We start from the raw sequence: 18,421 nt of genomic DNA on the forward strand, positions 1-18,421 counted from the left end.
TGTATGGCAATGTGTAACCCGCGGCTTTGGTCCGCGAGGTTCGACGACTTGACGACGGCGTGCGTGTGCGGTGCACGACGACCATCTTGGGGTTTGGGTGGAGGCAGGCTGCATGTATAAGCAAGGTCCTGTCAATAGGTACGTATATATGGATATGAGGGCGCGCGCAGGGAAGGAGCGACGAAGCGGAAGCGGTCCTGTTGCGCAGTCGTGCATTAATCTACAGGTACGTACATATATGTCCCTGACTTGTTGGGGGCCGTCACCTGAACACGGTCGCCACGAAGAGAGAGACCGTACGAAGCACATATTCGTAGTCGAGAAAACAGAGCTTCATGTCCGCACCAATCCGTCTCTCTTCAACACGGTGTGTATACCACAGTATATGTACGTATGTATGTGCTACGCAGGTACCCGGACATTGTTACGGATGCAACTAGGTACTCCGTATCCACGTATCACTTGTAACTACTCCGTACAAGCGGGCCAAAAAGGGAGGGAGGAAATAAAAAAGTCAATCGTGGGCTCGCTCCGGTGAGAGTCAGGGGGGGGGCCGCCGGCCAACGTTCTGCTGGTCTGGTCTCTCCTGGTGCCAGGCGGGACTCGTATGTCCCGGAGACACGCCGGAGAAGAGAGTTGTTGGTCCAGCATCTTGTCTCCATCCGCCTTCTTTTTTTTTTTGTCGGCTGTCCCAGTGGAAAGGTTGGCAAGGTGAAGCGGAAGCTAACGTTAGTACCTGTCTTAGCCGCTGCGGGAAGCAGGCTGGCTCTCTCTCTCTCTCTCTCTCTCTCTCTCTCTCTCTGGTGGAGACAACAACAACAATCAACAACGACCAGCAGGACGAAAAACAACAACAAGGCGGCCGGCCGGGCCCATCACATCATACTTGCCCGAAAGGACGAGACAAGAGACGGCCGATCCCCGCCGCCGCCGCCGAAACAAAGCAAAGCAAGGCACAAAGTAGCTCGTGTGCCATTTTTAGCTGCCAGCGATATTTGCTGCTACTAGTACTCCTATTACTCCTACCACTACTACCTCTACTACTGCTGCCAGGTACGGGCCATAAGGTACGCACGCATCGACATGACTACAAGCAACCTCTGGCGATGCTTCGTCTTTTGCCGCTCGTCCTACGTAGGTACTCCACCCGCAGGGACAGCCGTGAGCCGCAGGGCATTGAAGGGGGACATTTCCCCCCCAATTATTTTTATTTTCAAATTCACAAAAACCCCCCCTCGTCCTTGTCTCTCCCGACCATGACCGACCAAGTAGGTAGGTACGCACGCGCCTCGCTCGGGGTCTGCAGCAGACGTCGGCTCTTTCTGCGCTCAAGCTCCTCTTGTTGCCCCCTGACCCTGACCCATCAAACGACAAACATCAGACAAACCCGCTCAGTACAGTTGCACAGGGCTAGCTAGGTAGGCAGGGCTGCTAGGCAGGTAGGCACTGGGCTATCAGGCACACAGACGCACCGCAGCGCAACGCAATGCACCACCCACGCGCCGCCGCCGCCGCCGGCGCAGTCCCGAGAACCGAAGAGCCGCACCCCCTGGACATGCAGCCTGGACATGCAGTGGAAATCGAACCCGGGTCCCCGGGCTCGCGTGTGTGCGTGTGTGCCAGCAGCCTAGGATGCCATGCCAGGCTTCAACAAGCAGCAGCAGCAGCAGCAACGGCAGCAACGGCAAGGCACATGCGCCATGCGACGCACCGCAGGCACCCCCCCTTTTCGCCCTCGCAATTGGATGGGCCCTTTCATTTCCCCAACAGGGGGTTGGGGAAGGAAGAAGGACACGTCCAAACATGGTGCCCGCTGACATATGCAGCCCGGAGGGTAACTAATAACTAACCTAACTACTTAGCTACCCCTGGCTGGGCTGGCTTGAGCTGCACGCGGTCTGTGACGCGCCCTGATGTCGACTGCCGTAGGTAGCGACCGCGGCCCGGCGATCTTTGACGACGGGAACAACGGCAGTTTGCTCAACAAGCAAGCGACAGACACGGCTTCACATGTAGTAGTAGGTAGTGTGCGTATATTGTGTGTCCGTGTGTCTCCAGGGCCCATGACTCGACCCGCCGCCCCGAACCAGACCGGTTTCGCAAAGTCGGCCTACCACGCACGCACGTACGCACGTCTCTCCTCCCCCATCGACGACGCGGGGACGTCTTGTGCCCGCCCTTCTGGGTTCGTAGCAAGTGACTTGACTACGTACGCACTTCAAACCGAGCAGGTATATACTAACTTACTACTTCCCGTACCACACACGGGTTTCACGGCTGTCTTGACTTTTTTTCCCGCATGTCTCGGTGGGCCGAGCGGCCGGGCCCAACAAGCTGGGCTTGCCATGCCATGCTGCCCCCCCATGTTGCCTTGCCCTGCCCTGCCTTGTTGTTGCCTTTGCCGGGCTGATGTGCTGGGGCTCACCTTGCTGTGAGCGACCAGCCTCACCGACGCGACACGGTGGCACACACGTTTTGTGAGAGAAAACTCTTCAAACCTTTTTTATTTTTATTTTTATTTCTTTCCCGCGAGAGGAGGGGGGGGTGGCGGACCAGGGAGTCGGGACGAAACCCTCTCTGTCCCGATTCGCAGGCATGGTGAGTGAGATGTCTCGTCACGGGCGCCGCTGAGACCGCGCGTCAACATGAAGAGTGAGAGAGAGGCCCCAATCGATCGTCGGGGGGGAGGGGGGAGGGCATCGAGCGGTGGTTTGCAAAGCTGGCCAATGGTTGAGCGAGAAGCCCAAACATTCCAACGATTCGGAAGCGTCTTTGCTTTTTTTTTTTTTTTTTTTTTTCGTATGGCCAAAATGCCGTGAAGTACTACAGCTTCCCAGCGGCGGGCTGGGGTGCGCTCAAATTTGGAGCAACGAGATCGTTTAGAGGAGAGAGAGAAAGAGAGAGCAACATCTGTACAAAGGGGGCGCGGATGCGGGTTCCCGGCTCCCCGGCAGTTACGCACCCACCGCTTTGGGACGGGCCGCAGTAATAATCCTACTACTACTCGTTACTCCGTACTACAAAGTACAGTATACGAAACAATTGTTGGCCATCTCGTTTTGGTTTTGGGGGAGTGGTGTTCTCGGCCCGTGGGTTCACCGCCGCTGTCGCATTTTGTGGGGACTCCATGTCTGGAGAGGGAGGGAGGGAAGAAGGGGGGGGGGGCGGACCTGCGGGAAGCTCGCCTCGGCGCAATCGATCCCTCGTACGTGCTTTGTAGTTAGTTGCCGCCGAGAGCACACAAGGCAGCAGCAAAACCGCCAACATGAACGTTGTTGATTCAACACTGAACGAAAAGGTCCTTGGCGATGTCAGGTACCACAGTGCACCGCAGCTGCTTTTCTTCTTCTTCTTCTTCTCTTTGTTTCCCCTGCTACGCAGTACTTCGTACGCACAACCTAGTAGTAGGAGGGGGCTTTCTTTCTTTTTCCTCTCTTCTCTCCTCCTGATCATCACCATTCACCAGTGTCCCTCGACCGTCAACGTGCCGCTCTTGGTCACCAGGAATTCTTCAATGGCCACGTCCTTGCCGCTCTCCTTGCCCGCTCCACTCTCCTTGATGCCGCCAAACGGCGCTTCCGCTGACGAGCTGTTTCCCGTGTTCTAACAAATCCGCGCCCGAAAGGGCTGAGCGTCAGCGGCGAGTTCCTGACAGTGTCGTTTGATATTGCGCCTGCACAACCTCCCTCGTGCGGAGAGTTGTTGATGCAGTATCGCAACCCAACAGCGTCGGGAGAAAAAAAGACGACAGGGGGGGGCGGGGGGGAAGAAAAAGAAAGAGAGACAATTAAAGTCCAACCTCGAACCCGCGGACACAGTGAAAAACAAACAGGATGGAGGGTATGAAACGTACCAGTCCAATCATGCCGGCTTCGAGCTTCTCAAACATCCTCCACATCCTGTCGACGTCCTTTGTGAAGACGTAGCTCGCGAGCCCCATGCTCGTGTTGTTGGCTCGCGCCACGACCTCGTCCTCGCTGTCGAAGACGGACACGCCAAGTAACGGCGCAAAGATCTCGTCTCCGCTCATGAGCATGTCGTCGGTCACGCCCGTCATGACGGTCGGCTCCATGAAGTATCCGCCGCCGCCGCTGCCGCCGGTGTTGTTATTGTTGTTGTCCATGCGCATGCCGTTCCCCAGCACCATCTTGGCGCCCTTTGCCAGCGCGTCCTTGGCCATGTCCTCGGCCTTGTCGAGCGACCGCGGCGTCGTGACGGGCCCCATGGTCGTGCCCTCGGCCATGCCGTGGCCGACCTTGAGCTTCGACGTCCGCGCCACGAGCTCCTCGACGAGGCGGTCGTGCACGCCGCGCTGCACGTACAGCCTGTTGGACGAGATGCAGGCCTGCCCGGCGTGCCGCCACTTGAGGGCCATGAGCTGGCCCATGGCCTGCTCGAGGTTGGCGTCGTCGAAGACGATGAAGGGGCAGTTGCCGCCGAGCTCGAGCGTCGACTTCTTGAGGTTCCGGGCGCAGAGCCCGCTGATGATCTTGCCCACCCGCGTGCTGCCCGTGAAGGTGACCTTTCGGACGAGGGGGTGCAGGCAGAGCGCCTCGGCCACGGCCGGCGTCCCGTCCAGGCTCGTGGTCAGCACGTTGAGCGCGCCCGGGGGGAAGCCCGCGCGGAGGGCCAGCCGCGCGAGCGCCAGGACCGTGACGGGCGACTCGGGGGACGGCTTGACGACCATGGCGCAGCCGGCGGCGAGCGCGGCGGCCATCTTGCGCAGGGAGAGCGCGACGGGGAAGTTCCACGGGACAAGCGCCGCGGCGACGCCCACGGGCTGCTTGATGGTGATGGCGCGCCGGCCGGGCACGGCGGAGACGATGGAGTTGCCGTGGGCGCGCTCCGCCTCGCCGACGAACCACCACGAAAAGGTCAGGGCGTAGTCGATCTCGCCGTACGCCTCGGCGAGGGGCTTGCCCGTCTCGTGGACGAGGATCCGTGCGAGGTCCTCCTTGGCCTCGGCGATGAGATGGTGCCACTTGGACAGGGTCTGGGACCGCCGTCGCGGCGTCCACTTGGCGTACTCGAGGAACGCCTTGTGGCAGGACTGCACGGCGGCGTCGACGTCTTCATCGCTGCAGTCCGGGCACGCGGCCCAGACCTTGCCGGAGCCCGGGTCGATGACGTCGAAACGCTTCCCCGAGCGGGCGGCAACCGACTTGCCGTCGACCAGGCAGTCGAGCTGCCCCAGGCTCTCGTCGCTCAGCTGGAACGGCAGTTCCGTGGACGCCATGGTGTATTTTTCTTCTTTCTTTCGCTGGTCTGATTTCGTTTTAGTTTTTTCTTTGCCGGAGTACTCTCTGCCGGAGGCTCACGACGGCTAGACTGAATCGGTTCAAATAGGTATACGTTTGAGCGTTGTAGTACTGCAGAAAGTCAAGAAGCCGACGGGTCGGCGACGGGTATGATGATGGCAATATAAAATGACCCTCATCGGCTCGACACATATGTGAATTGCCGAGCGGGGTCTCCCGCAAGCTCAGTAACGTGGCCGGTCAACGATAGTTGGCGGCACCCTCTGCTACTGACTTATTACATCACGGCGGCTGCAAACCTCCACTTACACGACGACGACGACGACCCCACGGCAGACTGACCAACTGACTGACTACCCCGCGATTCGATGGCGCGTTCCGGGCCGGGGAGGGGCGGCGGTGGGCAATGAGTTGGGTGGCACGCTCCGGCGGCGTCGAGACTCCGGAAGAAGCCCTGCCTGCACCCTGTTCGTTTCCCAGCCCGAGCTATGTACTGAAACCCGGTCAGGCAGACCAGACACCAGACGGCGACTTGGTGTCGATGGCTGACCTTGCTAGATAGCACGTTGACGGCAATGATGAGGGTGTGTCAACTACCCGCTTGTCCAATAATGCACCCCCGTTCAGCTTGTTCAGCCCCCGTCTGTCCTACGGTCCAACCTGTCTGTCTGCCCGCTGTGGTGCGACACGACATAGGCAGCCGCCGCGTCTGGAAACCGGTGGCTGGCCACGTTCAGCTAATCGCATTTCGATGCCACGAGCCTGCACTCACGTTTCAGATCCCGACGATGTGCTTTGTGACGCCACCACGTCCGACCACATGCTACGACTTTCGGCGAGGCATTTACCATGTATACATGAGGAGCAGAGAAGCACGGGTATCCCGTCACCCAACAACACGGAGCCATCACAGCCAAGACTCCTCGGGTGTTGGGGCGTAAGACGTCTATCAAAATATCAGGAGCCCTTCTGCAAAATGGCCCTGGATGCGCATTAGCATCGAGGCTGTCGGCTGCACGCCGTGGACGTTGGTCATCAAGGACAACAACAACGCAATACCTAACTGGCTTTACTAATTCCTACCCTATCTTCATGTTTCGCCCTCAAGGTGGATAATACGTAAACTATCGATCCCATCCTGTAATGCAATGCTGCGATGCGCAACAACGCAACCCATTCTCGAGGTAACCACAACATCTACTAGCTTTCTGGGGGGGGGGGAGAACAAACCACCAATGTGCATGCTCACTTTCAGACGTTTGCGTTATCAGCATGCATGCTCTGCCGTGTCGCATATATTCCTTCTTACATACCCGGTCTCAGGCACTCGAAGTAGCATCGTGCCACTCGCTAATCGTCGGGCTTACGTTGTAGCCAAGTTCGTTGGTGACGTTCTCTCGCATCCTCAAATCAGCATTTTCCGCTGTCGCTGCACCGGAGCGTCCCGCCCATGTGAGACCCGCCGCAGCCGGAGGTGCCACCACGGGAGCTGGAGCTGGATCTTATGATTTTACCCCAAATGGGACCGCCCATGCCGCCCATGATGGGGACCCAGCTTCAAACCCACCACCCCACGGAGGCGCTACCATGGCCGCCGATATCGTAGGCGTTCTGGATCGGGCCTCCGAGGTCCATGGCAACAATGCATTTTCTTCCCGTGTGACGTGGGCCACGAAGAACAAATCTCGTAATGAGATTTACCTTTCCATGTCTTTGTTGCCCTCCTAAGCTTGAAGCATCTGTAGCCTCGGAGCATTCTCACCAACACCTCATTGAGCGCCTGGCAAAGTCCTTTCAAAATGGGGGCCATGCCAACGCCCCTGACGAATGGTTCCGGACTCTTGCCGTACGAGGTGCCGTACGACTCCTTGCCTGACAAACGTCGTGTTTGGCACGCCAAGCCGGGGTCGAGGGAAGAAGGCCTCGGACGTCTCGCCCTCCTCACCCCTGACGTGGTCGCCGAAGCGGCCAAGACTTGTATCAAGACCGGTGTTCGGGTCTCTCTAAATTGGGAGCTGACGAAGCTTGACGTTGCCAACTTCAACCGTGCCCCAGCACAACACCACATCACGTCTCTCCTCGGCGGCGCAGGGTTCGACGACGTGTACATTTTCAACCCGCAGCAGTCGTCACAGTGGGACGGCCTGCGACACTTCTCTGCGCCGTTCCCCACGCCCAGTAGCCCGTCTCAAAGGCTGTTCTACGGCGGTACCACTGCTTCGGAAATATCGGACCGTTCAAATCTGAGACTCGGCATCCATCACTGGGCAAAGGAAGGCATTTGTGGCAGGGGTGTGCTGTTGGATTATGTCGCATACGCCGAAAAGCACTCCATAAGCTACAGTGCCTTGTCGGACCATGCGATTCCACTCCAGACTTTGAAGCAAATTGCGAAGAACCAGGGGGTCGAATTCCGCCGCGGGGACATCTTGTTCGTGAGAATCGGTCTCACCCGAGAGTGGGATACCCAAATGAGTTCGGCAGAAAAGCAAGCATATGCCCGAAATCCTAATCCAGAGCATGCCGGCGTTGAGGGCACGGAGGAAATATTGCGCTGGATCTGGGACGAAGGGTTCGCGGCGGTGGCAGGCGACGCTGTTTCTTTCGAGGTCTATCCTCCACAAAAGACGTACGCTCGAGTCGATGAAGCTGAAGTACCGGGGGTTTTCATGCATGAATACCTCATCGCGGGCTGGGGCCTTCCCGTCGGAGAACTTTTCGACCTCGAGGAGTTGAGTCGGACTTGCCAGCAGCTCGGTAGATGGGAGTTTTTCGTCACAAGCGCCCCTTTAAATATGCCCGGAGGAGTCAGCAGTCCGCCGAACTGTCTCGCGATCTTCTGACAGTCGTTTGGTCAGAGGACTAGATGAGTTGAATCGACTGCATGTCCTCATTGACTTTGAGAAAGCCATTACTCCTCGAAATTTTCGAAACATTGCAGGATCTTTGCAAATTTCTCCGCAAGCCCCCATGAGTGCAGTCGCTGAAACATGACGTGTGCATCTTTGGTGATGTTGGCGGTTGACGCTCTAGATAGGACATCCTGAGCCGTACCGATCTGTGCCTGACCACCATGTTGAATATACTTTGCGACGGCTTTTTCCTGATCAGCATGTCGGCTTGGGACATCCAACCGTACCTTCACGCCATTGCAATGCTCCGCAGGGTACCCAGAGTACTTGGCGTAGGCGAGAATGAACACGTAGGCTTTGAAGAGCCGCATAATTTCGCAAGGCGCCGAGACGAGATACTCAGTTGCCACGGCCACGATCTGTCCAGCATGCCACAGCAACTTTCTGGCCCTTTTGGGATCGGATTGGAACCCCGACGTGAGCCGTTGTCGCGCCATATCCAACCGTTCATCGCATGACGGCCCCTTGGATACAACGTTTCGGATGATGAATATGATGATGTCCATGATGTCGTCAGAGGCGTACATGTGCGAATAGTGGCATAGTAAGGACGAAATGCTGATTTGGTTAGTTGAAGTACCTATCATATACCAACTGCACGTACTTGTAGCTGATCAGGTCCGAGGTGGAGGCCGGCTCGGTCATAAGGGTCAGAAGCGAGTCCAGGCCTCGCAATAGTGAAACTTTGGACTGTTGATGACTTTTGAATAACGACGGCAGGCCACAATATTCGGGAGTCGATAGTTTCTCCAGTTGCTTCAAATCCCACAGTAGCCGCCCGATGATCTGAGCACACAACCGCTTACCCCACATAGACACATGTTCTACCAAAGGGCGCCCAGAGATTATCAAGCCTAGAACGCCGGACAGCATTGCTCCTTGACCTCGCGAGGGTGCGCGAGATTTGAGAGCTGCCCAAGCATTCGCAGACTGGGCATCCCAGAGGCTGTCCGAACAGGGCAATCTTGCGGGCAACTCGCTAAGGTCAACTGCACCTCGTCTGTTGGTGAGAGTACACAGACTGCAGTCATATTCGAAGGACGCCCAAGCAACACGTCTGTCTCTCTCGCAGGCTACCCAGGCAAGCCACTCAGCATGGAGCTCGCGGGGATCGTTTGTCGTTGGCCCAGCATCCTCCGTGGCTGACTGTTGTAAATTGCTGATGCGCGAACTCAGCAGCCCAAGTCCCCGCAAGCTTCCGATCAGAACACCACGAGTTCTATCCGCGTTCTGATATAGTTGACGGTTGCCGGATCCCAGGGAATAAATCTGGTGCAAGCACAACGCCGCAAGATAGGACACATCGGAGTAACTGGAGTTGTCGGTCACACCCTAGCAATTGTCAGCAATTGTCAGCCCTATCTTTCATGCCTCTCAGAACCAAGAAAATATGGTGGGCGCACAAGCCAAGTGATCATTGAGCCGCAGAAATCGCCAAGGGAGTTGGACAGCTCGGTCACGTCGCTCTCGTCTGATAATGCTGACCCAATGCAAGCCATGGCCGCCAGCAGAACGGTTGGGCAGTCTGCCACGTTCCACGTCGGCGCGTGCACTATTGATTGGACTATCTGGAATCCAGAAAAGTACACATCAGTAAGCCGCCGGAGCAACTCTAATCCTGGAGACATGTTTGTGTTGGTCAGTTCGTTTAGGTGAGGGATTTGCTGGCAAGAAAGCAGTCGCAGGAGGCTGTCAACGGTAGAGGGTTGTGTCCCAGGAGGCGGCTGGGGTAGGATCTGGTGAAGTCGGGGAAGCGGAAAGCGCGGCGTTTGAGCGTCCTGACCCTGTTCAAACGGCCATGGCAGCACATTCTGTCGAGGCAGGGCTGTTGAAGGAGCGGCGACGGAGTGTATAGCGGGTGGGTTGGTGCTGTCAGCGGCAGGGCTAGCCATGGTAGCATCAGCATCTCCCGAGTGATCGCCACTCAAGTCAAAATCAATGCTGGAGACGTCGAAATCTAGCCAGTCCAGCCCGCTGCCACGGAAGTCTATCCATCCATCTACTTCAAAGGGCTGAAGTATAGTATTGAACCCATCGCTTTCGAAGACCGGGCTGAAGTCCGCCGCGTCCATGTCCAAGGGGTCAATATGTTGTTGGCCGATGTGCGAGCCTTCGTTCGCAGCAGGGGGACAAGGTCCAAACGCATCTCTGCTGTCAACAACTGAGTGGTTTGCGAACCGCACACATCTTTCGCTATCACGCCGCACGCTTGGTGTGCTGAAGGAGGAACCGCCGGGCGCTCGAAGCGTACGTGATGGCGTGCCCGGCTCCGCGCTTGACGGATACGAGCAAGGGTCGGTGGACTTTGCAGTGTGGCAGGAGCCACATGGCTGCTCTCTATCGCACCGGAGCTTGTGTCGTACACAGCGATGGCAGGACTTTTGGTTCGAGACGCTGGTGTCCCGAATAACATCGTGTGTGGCACGCAGATGGCGCAACAAGACATCCTGCCTCGAAAACGTCCGCTCACAGTATGTGCACGTAACAACTCTGCGTCTAGACGAAGGCAGATGTGTCATGCGATGGCGATTCAGATGGCTTGGCCGGTTGAAGCTTCGCCGGCACTGGTCGCACGGAAACATTGATGATGCCGCCTGGACGCATGTTAGCAGCGTCTCGACTCTCAACTTCAGGATGTTGATCCCTACGCGGTGGTAGAGCTGGCCACCTTTACCGCAGAACAGACTCCCTTGAGGCTCAACATTGCCTCACAGTGCCGGTGCAGTCGGAGGGCTGGCAAAGTGACACGGCCATAGGAGCCTTGACGAGCGAGGGCATGACAGGAAGAGCCGGGCCAGTAACTTAGTGAGTTGCTGCCTGCCGAGTTCGCAAAGGCGCGCACTGTGGGGTCCCGATCTGGGCATATAGCCGACAGGCACCTCCACGCTCCATGCGACGGCAGGCGGGGCATTTACAGCGGCGTCCTCTTCCCAAACTCCGCGGGGAACCTGGAAACCTCCAAATGCGGGGGACTGGTATCCATGTAGCGTCACGACGGTGCCATTTACGCCCGAATTGAAGCATTGACTCTCCTAGATCCAGAGATCTCCGGACACGACGCGAAGTCTTTGCTCTCCACTATCTCAATCGGCTCAACTAGCTAAACACATCGCCCTCCATCCACCTCCATATTCACTCCAGTAATGAAGGACGCCTCATCGCTTGCGAGATAGCAGCAGGCATTGGCTACATCTTCAGGCGAAGATGGCCGACCAAGAGGCACGGTTGCTACGAACCCTGCCCTGTTCTCAGGGTTGTCCGGCTTGCCCAAGAACTTGGATGACCTGTGGCGCATACGTTAACGGCAAAGCCCACGTGGAGTGGTAGCACAGCATCTCGATAAACTTACAAGGCAGTGTTGCTGCCAAAGACCGGGGACACGGTGTTGAATCGAATTTGCCTCGGACCATACTCCACCGCCAGGGATTTCGTCGCCGTAATGGCAGCTCCTTTGGATGCGTTATACCAAGCCAAGCGTGGTCTCGGTCGCGTGCCTGCCGTCGATGCCACCGTGACGAAGGCGCCTGGGCGGTTCTCCTTCATGAAGTACCGGACCAGGACCTGGGTGGAGACATAGATCGACTTGACGTTGACGTTCATGACGAGGTCAAACTCGGCCTCGGTGACGTCCTCGGTTGGCTTGTTGATGTATGTGGTGCCGGCATTGTTGATAACAATGTCCAGCTGGCCGTATGCGGCCAGGGTCTCCGAAAGAAGCTTCTCCCAGTCTGCGGTCTTGGTGACATCCGCCCGCACAAATATGCCCCCGACTGCTTTCGCCACGGCCGTTCCAGCTTCCTCTGTAAGGTCCGCAACGACCACTTTGCCGCCCTCCTTTGCAAATTTCTCAGCGATGCCCTTGCCAAAGCCCGAGGCAGCGCCAGTGACGATGGCAACCTTGCCTTCGAGACGTCCGGGCGACATGGCGGTGATGCGCTATTGGGCGACGCAAAAAAATAAAAAATAAAGATACGCGTGTACTGATATACAACTTCAGCACTAGTAGTGACTTGAGGACTCTGTTTCAATGTCGTGGATGACTTCGAGGAATTCCAGAGGAAGCTGTGCTGCTATTTACCTGTCAGCCGTTTTGCCGTCGCCGCGTCAAATGCGGAGAGCTGAGGGTCGCCTTGTTAGTCCCGCGCCTGCAGCCCGACCCAATGCCGTCGAGACGACCCGAGTGGCACGCTCCGAGTGGGGGGAAACCCCTCAGTGTACAGTTGCATACGAAGTACAGTCATACACACTCCTCCCCCGCGGGCCGGGTCACGTCGGCGTGGTCTTGCGTTACGACTGGAGCTCGCTGCTGTCATGCGCCATGTTAGCCGAGTGTGAGGCGAGCCTTCCGAAAACTAGGCTTGACGTTAGGATGAGCTACTGTCAGGGCACCGGAGCGCATCGGCGGCGCCGATGAAGCACCGGTCGGGGCCGAGGCCGAAGTTCGGCCTCGAAACCATTATTGATCTTGACTATGGAGGATCAAGTTAACTTTAGTAACACAAGAGGCCAGACTTTGACCAGCCAACCGATCACCAACTACCTCGTAAAATACCGCAGCGCATTGAAAGAGGTTGCACCAACAGACGCGCAACATGCATGCCACGACTTTCAGTATTCTAGTCCTGCCCGGAGACCATGTTGGTCCTGAGGTCATGGCCGAGGCACTCAAGGTCCTCGATGTGATTGAGGAGTGCCGGCCCGGCGTCAAGTTCGAGCGCACTTTCGACCTCGCCGGTGGATGCAGCATCGACGAACACGGAACGCCAATCACTGAAGAGGTCCTCGATAAAGCGAGCAAAAGCAATGCGGTCCTCTTTGGCAGCGTCGGAGGCCCGGAATGGGCCAACCGCTCTCCCAATCCCGAGTCCGGGCTGCTCCGCCTCCGGCAGCGACTGGACGCCTTTGCCAACCTGCGGCCGTGCGAAGTCATTGTTCCCTCGCTCATCGACGCCTCACCTCTGAAGCCAGAGATCCTGCGCGGCACCAAGTTCATCGTCGTCAGGGAGAACTGCGGCGGCGCCTACTTTGGCGACAAGCAGGAGACGCCAGACCTCGCCTCCGATCTCTGGGTCTACACGCCACCAGAGGTAGAACGGTTGGCTCGCGTATCGGCTGCCGTCGCACAGATTATGGGATGCTCTGGGGACGGCAAGGGCGGAGGTGGTCCGGCAGTGGTCTGGAGCGCTGACAAGGCAAACGTTCTCGCCAGCGGCAGGCTCTGGCGCAGGGTTACATCCGAGGTGTTCGCCAAGGAGTTCCCTGATGTTGAGTTGCAGCACCAGCTTGCCGATAGCATGGCCATGCTCATGGTCAAGAACCCGCGCGGGTTCAACGGGGTTATCCATACCGACAATACGTTTGGAGACATTCTATCCGATATCTCAGGAGGCATCGTCGGCAGCCTTGGCATCCTCCCCAGTGCAAGCATCTCGGGCATTCCGGGCAAGGGCAAGTGCAACGGCATCTACGAGCCGGTTCATGGGAGTGCCCCAGACATTGCCGGCAAAGGCGTTGTGAACCCGGTCGCACAGATTTTGAGTCTGGCTATGATGCTCAGGTACTCTTGCCTGCTTGTTGACGAGGCGGCGGCCATCGAGAAAGCTGTCGAGCTTGTCTTCGATACCAAAGAGTCTGGTGGGCTCGGCATGCGGACGCGAGACATGGGAGGCCAGGCCGGGACACGTGAGGTTGGCGACGCCATCTGCGAAGTCGTCAGGAACCTTCTGCAGGGTTAAATCGAGAACAGGGTTTATAGAGACAACACACTGTGGCTGCTGCTGCTTTGTCTCCTGCATGAAGTTCAGTGTTGGTTCTTCGCGCCGTTCAGGATGGAGAACGACGCCTGTTGATCGAGACATGTACTCATTCTTTCGCGCCAGTAATCGATTGTGGATGCAACGCGGCCGATCGTGACACCTAACGTGTTGTTTTCGGTGATGATCAATGACTCGATCGAACGTAATTAACGGCGCCAAGTTTGCGGGTGAAGGTTCTCAAAACTCCCCGAGCATAGATCCTTGATGCACCACGTGGGTGCAAGCGATAGTGATGCGGTGGGCATGAGGCGGGATCCATGCGAAGAACTGGATGTTGACTTTCTGCATTCTGATGCTCATAACAAGCGTTGAAGCACAAATCACGAGCCAATTTGGGTAATACGAAAGCTTTGACTTATGCGTCCTGCGCACAGCACGCAGTTTCCGGCCAATCCCCGAGGCAGCCGCAGAAGCAGGAGATCACATGCCTCAAGCTCTCGGTGCCGCAATATGTCTCCCCTATCGTAAGCGGCCTCTCTAGCGGTGTTGTTTGCGTCCATGCCTGAAGGATTAATCACGCTACAGTATTGCAAAGTTCCGCAATACGAGTCCCAATGCTCGTGCTCAGTACCCGTCAGTGGAGAGAGCGTTGAGATACCCTCGCTTTGCAGTGCTTTTGTCGAGCCCTTCCCACCTCCTGACGGGTTCAAAGCAGGGGTCGAACAGGTGTGGCTGAAATGTCTGAGACATGGGACGGTGAAAAGCAACGTGCATCTAGTAGTACTACCTTTCTGAGGAGGCTTTGGTGTGGTGCGGAAGACCAGACGGACGGAGACCGATTGTGGATGCTTGTGGAGGGAGACTGCCCAGGGCGGGTCTTTGCGTTACTAATAATACACAGTGCGTGTCTAGAGCTGGCCTCGCGACATTTGCACCCGTGACCGCGATTTGAGACAGTATAAATTTGAACGAACACAGTATAGCCGAGGTATCCGTCAACGCTTGTCCACCCCTTCTGCAGGGCTGCGCGCTGTCCTCAACCCTTCCCCTTCCCTCCACACAGCACGAACTGAGACCATCCCCGAAGCACTGCTCGCGCCGAGAGTCGAGATGCACTTCCAGCCGGTAGAGGCCTCGGACGAGGACGCGTACCTGCCGCATGGTGGAGGCGGTGGCTTGGAAGCGGCCGCAGCGTCAAGGGCGGCTCACGATGAGCTACTTGATGATGTCTTTGGCTCTGAGTCCCCCTCGCCGTCTACCCGCCATCAGGACCTTTGGGGCGCTGCTCACCCATCAGACATGCACCGCTTGGAGACGGAGCATGCGACGGCAGGGTATCGAGAGGGAATCACCGCATCCAAGGAGTCCAGCATGCAGGCGGGCTTCGACGAGGGGTTCAGTCTAGGTGCGGCCATTGGGCTGCAGGTTGGTCAGCTGCTCGGCACGCTCGAAGCAGTTTCCGACGCGCTCAAGGGCGAAACTGGCGACGCGGCGACGATGGCGGGATCGCGGCTGGAAACGGCACGGGAGGAGCTCGCCACAGGCCGCATCTTCAGCACCGACTATTGGGCGCCGGACGGTAACTGGACGTACAAGGTCGAGGGTGGCGAGGGAGACGATGTGCTCTTCTCAGACGTGGCAAAGGCTCACCCCCTCCTCCGGAAATGGAACGACATCGTCGACGAGCAAATCAAGCAATGGAAGATCGACCCGACTATTTTGCACGAGGAGAATGCGGTGCGATTGACCTCAACCGAGGACGGACCGCTCATCTCTTCCACCCCCCTGTCATCAAATAAGCCCTTGGATTGGTAACGCATGACAGTGCGTACGATCTGAACCTAGTACAATGAACGACGACCACCGGCGATGTAGCCACTCTGCAGATGGGCCGAACTCCGGCTGCCAAGCACGCGACTCCTCGCGAGAGCTTGATGAGGCCATGTATGGCAAAAGCAAAATATCGCAAGTACCATCGGCGGGCGGTGGAAACGCTCCGGACCGCAGCCGGGTTAATTCAACGGAAGTTGCTGGGAATCTTCGGTACGAGATGCAGCGATTGGCATTGTTAGAGAAGCAGAAACCCCGGGCAGCAGCGGTAACGCCAAGGCAAGATAGGATTCAGTTGACGCGGCCCGGCTGCGAGTTGCCGTCTGCAATGCCACCAGGGACCGACGTGCCGGCTCGTCACCCAAGTCGCGCGGTATTCGCAACCACCACATCGCAGTCGAGTTGCCAGATGGCAGCGCCCTGCTGTCGGGAGGCGGGTCGACGCGTCCCTCCAGGACGCTCTGCCCCGACGGCTCCTTTTTTATTTATTTTTTTGTTATTCTTGCCGGCCAATGTCCCGATTTTGCTTTGGGGGTGCATGCCATTTTTGGAACGTCGGCCTGCAACCGCCCTGCCTTGTGATGAGTCGGCCGCGGGGTCTCAGACGGAAATTGAACACTACCGGACGACAACGCACTGTTCTCGGCCCAAACAGGAAATAAGGGTGGCTCTTTCATCCGCAGTGGCCGAGGTATCCCTTGTCAGCAAGGTCCGGGCCCGACCCGCAATATACGAACACGGAAGTGCGGATTCACCACCTCCCGTTGGTTTTGAGACGATGCAAACGCGGGGAACTCGTTCATGCCTCGCAGTTAGGAACGAAGTCACCGTCACAAGTTGGGGCATTCGTGCGACCCGGCCTCTGCAACTCGGTCGCTCGTCCGCACTGCTTTCATCAGAGCATGGGTTGTCAACGAGACACCATCCCGGGCCAAGAGGCCGCCCTCGCTCTCAGGGACCACAAGAGCCACGGTTCTAGTAACGTTAGTTCGCACTTTAACAAGTACTGCCAGGCGCAAGTTCACGTCGGGTCGGCAATTGCACTACTAGCGCCAACGCTCCCCCTTTCGATCCTACGAACCGGTAGTGTGGCCCGGACCTCGACGACCGTTTATTGGTGCCGCGCACGGCCCGCCATCTTGGCCGCAGCACTCCACGGGGTCCCTGACTTGGCTGCATGAGGATTAAGACATGTTCTTGGAAGGGATGGGACATCGGATGGCTCCTCTTTTCGACGACCGCAGCCAACAAGGAAACCCAACTCACAGCAATCTCATGCATGATTGTGGCAGCCTGGCCCCTTCTTCCAGAGACAACAGGCGGGGCATTGTGTTGTTCAACCCGGCAGAATCGCCAGTCTGTCTCCGCCTGCATGGCTCATTTCCGACTGAATCATACCCGTGGCTAGCCAAGGGGAGGAAGATCGCGGCTCTCGCGGGTTTGGGTTGGGGATGGATGCCTGGCTGGGTGTAATACTTAAGACCGCGGTTTGCTCCCTGCGCGGCTCTTGATCCTGATGCTTTCCCAGCCTACCTCGAAACCCTCCACCACAGCTCACTTCTACATTCGTTTACCGGGATTTTTTAACACCCGTCCACTCATTTTTACAATTCGAGACCATTAGTGTCTACGCACAAAACAATCAAAATGAAGACCGCTGTCTTCGTGACCCTTTCTGCCGCCGCCGTGGCTTCGGCCCACCAGGCTCGCGCTCCGCTTGGCCTTGGCCTCGATATTGGCGACCTCGTCAGCGTCGACGTCTGCGTGGGCCTCGACCTCAAGCTGCCTCTGGGCATCAACCTCGAGACGGATGGCTGCCCCAACCACAAGCCCCCTGCGGGCCGCGTCCCCGTCTGGCACCCTCCTCACAAGGTCCCCATCGACGACTGCGACCAGACCGACGAGGACGAGTGGCACTACGTTCGCCCTTGCGGCTGCGGCGAGCATGAGCACGTCTGGACCACCAGCACCCTCACCCAGACTCACGTGAGCACGATCTACGACTGCCCTCCCGCGGTCACCAGCTGCCCTGCCCGCCACACCACCGTCACCGTCGGAGCCACCACCACCGTCTGCCCGGTTCCTGTTTCCAGCACCCCGGTGGCCACGAGCACTCCCGCTGCCTCGATCTCCACCTCCTGGGTCCACGTTGTGCCTCCCGTCACGCAGAGCCCTCCTCCTCCTCACACTCACATTCACACCCACACCCACACCCACACCCAGCAGCCTCCGGTCACTCAGCCTCCTGTCACCCAGCCTCCGACTACGCAGGCGCCTCCCACTCAGGCTCCTCCCGCTCCCACCACGCCCGCCGTGAAGGTTCCCCCGGTCTCCTGGGCTCCTAGCCAGGTTCACCCTCCCGTCGGCACTGGCTCCTACTCTGTTCCCGTCCCCATCGGCTCTGCTCCCAGTGTCCCTGGCCACAACAACACTGTTCCTCCGGTCATGGCCGGAGCTTCCACCAACGGCCAGGTCGGCATCCTCGCCGCCGTCGGCCTCGTCGCGGCTTTCTTCCTCTAAGCGGCTTCCGACATCTCACACGGTGTCTTGGCCACTCGAGGTAGAGTATTTCAGCCTTTTCTGACGACTTTATGGGATTGGCGTGGCAGAAGAGATTTCCCACTGTACTTTAATTGCTGAACCATATAGAGGCAGAGGTTGGCTG

At 57.7% G+C, this 18,421-nt stretch overlaps 7 protein-coding genes across 7 annotated transcripts; 4 read left to right on the plus strand and 3 right to left on the minus strand.

Annotated features, from left to right (window-relative positions):
* Positions 1 to 3,346: 3,346 nt before the first annotated feature.
* Positions 3,347 to 6,178, minus strand: JDV02_010072 (uncharacterized protein). Its single transcript, XM_047991784.1, has 3 exons — positions 6,031 to 6,178; positions 3,854 to 5,981; positions 3,347 to 3,603 (listed from the first exon to the last, which is right to left on the minus strand). Exons 2-3 carry the CDS (start codon positions 5,234 to 5,236, stop codon positions 3,460 to 3,462), a joined length of 1,527 nt encoding a protein of 508 aa, XP_047847797.1. The 5' UTR covers positions 5,237 to 5,981; positions 6,031 to 6,178; the 3' UTR covers positions 3,347 to 3,459.
* A 252-nt stretch (positions 6,179 to 6,430) lies between these two features.
* On the minus strand, positions 6,431 to 10,934 carry JDV02_010074 (uncharacterized protein). The gene is made up of 3 exons (XM_047991786.1): positions 9,574 to 10,934; positions 8,775 to 9,502; positions 6,431 to 8,728 (listed from the first exon to the last, which is right to left on the minus strand). The coding sequence occupies exons 1-3, from the start codon at positions 10,750 to 10,752 to the stop codon at positions 8,170 to 8,172; spliced, it is 2,466 nt and encodes an 821-aa protein (XP_047847798.1). The 5' UTR covers positions 10,753 to 10,934; the 3' UTR covers positions 6,431 to 8,169.
* JDV02_010073 (uncharacterized protein) lies at positions 6,858 to 8,200 on the plus strand. Its single transcript, XM_047991785.1, has one exon. It carries the CDS (start codon positions 7,058 to 7,060, stop codon positions 8,099 to 8,101), a length of 1,044 nt encoding a protein of 347 aa, XP_047847799.1. The 5' UTR covers positions 6,858 to 7,057; the 3' UTR covers positions 8,102 to 8,200.
* A 233-nt stretch (positions 10,935 to 11,167) lies between the features above and the next one.
* Positions 11,168 to 12,274, minus strand: JDV02_010075 (uncharacterized protein). Its single transcript, XM_047991787.1, has 2 exons — positions 11,520 to 12,274; positions 11,168 to 11,454 (listed from the first exon to the last, which is right to left on the minus strand). The coding sequence occupies exons 1-2, from the start codon at positions 12,092 to 12,094 to the stop codon at positions 11,271 to 11,273; spliced, it is 759 nt and encodes a 252-aa protein (XP_047847800.1). The 5' UTR covers positions 12,095 to 12,274; the 3' UTR covers positions 11,168 to 11,270.
* A 149-nt stretch (positions 12,275 to 12,423) lies between these two features.
* Positions 12,424 to 14,064, plus strand: LEU2_3 (3-isopropylmalate dehydrogenase). Its single transcript, XM_047991788.1, has one exon. It carries the CDS (start codon positions 12,763 to 12,765, stop codon positions 13,903 to 13,905), a length of 1,143 nt encoding a protein of 380 aa, XP_047847801.1. The 5' UTR covers positions 12,424 to 12,762; the 3' UTR covers positions 13,906 to 14,064.
* Positions 14,065 to 15,036: 972 nt separating this feature from the next.
* On the plus strand, positions 15,037 to 15,741 carry YAE1 (Essential protein Yae1, N terminal; the record flags this gene model as incomplete). The annotated part of the gene is made up of 1 exon (XM_047991789.1): positions 15,037 to 15,741. One exon carries the CDS (start codon positions 15,037 to 15,039, stop codon positions 15,739 to 15,741), a length of 705 nt encoding a protein of 234 aa, XP_047847802.1.
* A 1,662-nt stretch (positions 15,742 to 17,403) lies between these two features.
* JDV02_010078 (uncharacterized protein) lies at positions 17,404 to 18,276 on the plus strand (the record flags this gene model as incomplete). Its single annotated transcript, XM_047991790.1, has 1 exon — positions 17,404 to 18,276. One exon carries the CDS (start codon positions 17,404 to 17,406, stop codon positions 18,274 to 18,276), a length of 873 nt encoding a protein of 290 aa, XP_047847803.1.
* Between the last annotated feature and the right edge of the window lie 145 nt (positions 18,277 to 18,421).

This window comes from Purpureocillium takamizusanense, chromosome 11, assembly GCF_022605165.1.
Source record: "Purpureocillium takamizusanense chromosome 11, complete sequence".
Lineage (NCBI taxonomy): Eukaryota > Fungi > Ascomycota > Sordariomycetes > Hypocreales > Ophiocordycipitaceae > Purpureocillium > Purpureocillium takamizusanense.

Excerpts from the sequence above, each read along its gene's own strand:
- JDV02_010072 (XM_047991784.1), bottom strand. The coding sequence starts at position 5,236 with ATGGCGTCCACGGAACTGCCGTTCCAGCTGAGCGACGAGAGCCTGGGG. Across the intron at positions 3,604-3,853 it reads AAGCCGGCATGATTGGACTG|AACACGGGAAACAGCTCGTC; the intron begins GTACGTTTCATA and ends CGGATTTGTTAG.
- JDV02_010073 (XM_047991785.1), top strand. The coding sequence starts at position 7,058 with ATGGGGGCCATGCCAACGCCCCTGACGAATGGTTCCGGACTCTTGCCG.
- JDV02_010074 (XM_047991786.1), bottom strand. The coding sequence starts at position 10,752 with ATGTTTCCGTGCGACCAGTGCCGGCGAAGCTTCAACCGGCCAAGCCAT. Across the intron at positions 9,503-9,573 it reads GCTCAATGATCACTTGGCTT|GGTGTGACCGACAACTCCAG; the intron begins GTGCGCCCACCA and ends GACAATTGCTAG. Across the intron at positions 8,729-8,774 it reads TCGGACCTGATCAGCTACAA|CATTTCGTCCTTACTATGCC; the intron begins GTACGTGCAGTT and ends TAACCAAATCAG.
- JDV02_010075 (XM_047991787.1), bottom strand. The coding sequence starts at position 12,094 with ATGTCGCCCGGACGTCTCGAAGGCAAGGTTGCCATCGTCACTGGCGCT. Across the intron at positions 11,455-11,519 it reads TTTGGCAGCAACACTGCCTT|GTCATCCAAGTTCTTGGGCA; the intron begins GTAAGTTTATCG and ends TATGCGCCACAG.
- LEU2_3 (XM_047991788.1), top strand. The coding sequence starts at position 12,763 with ATGCATGCCACGACTTTCAGTATTCTAGTCCTGCCCGGAGACCATGTT.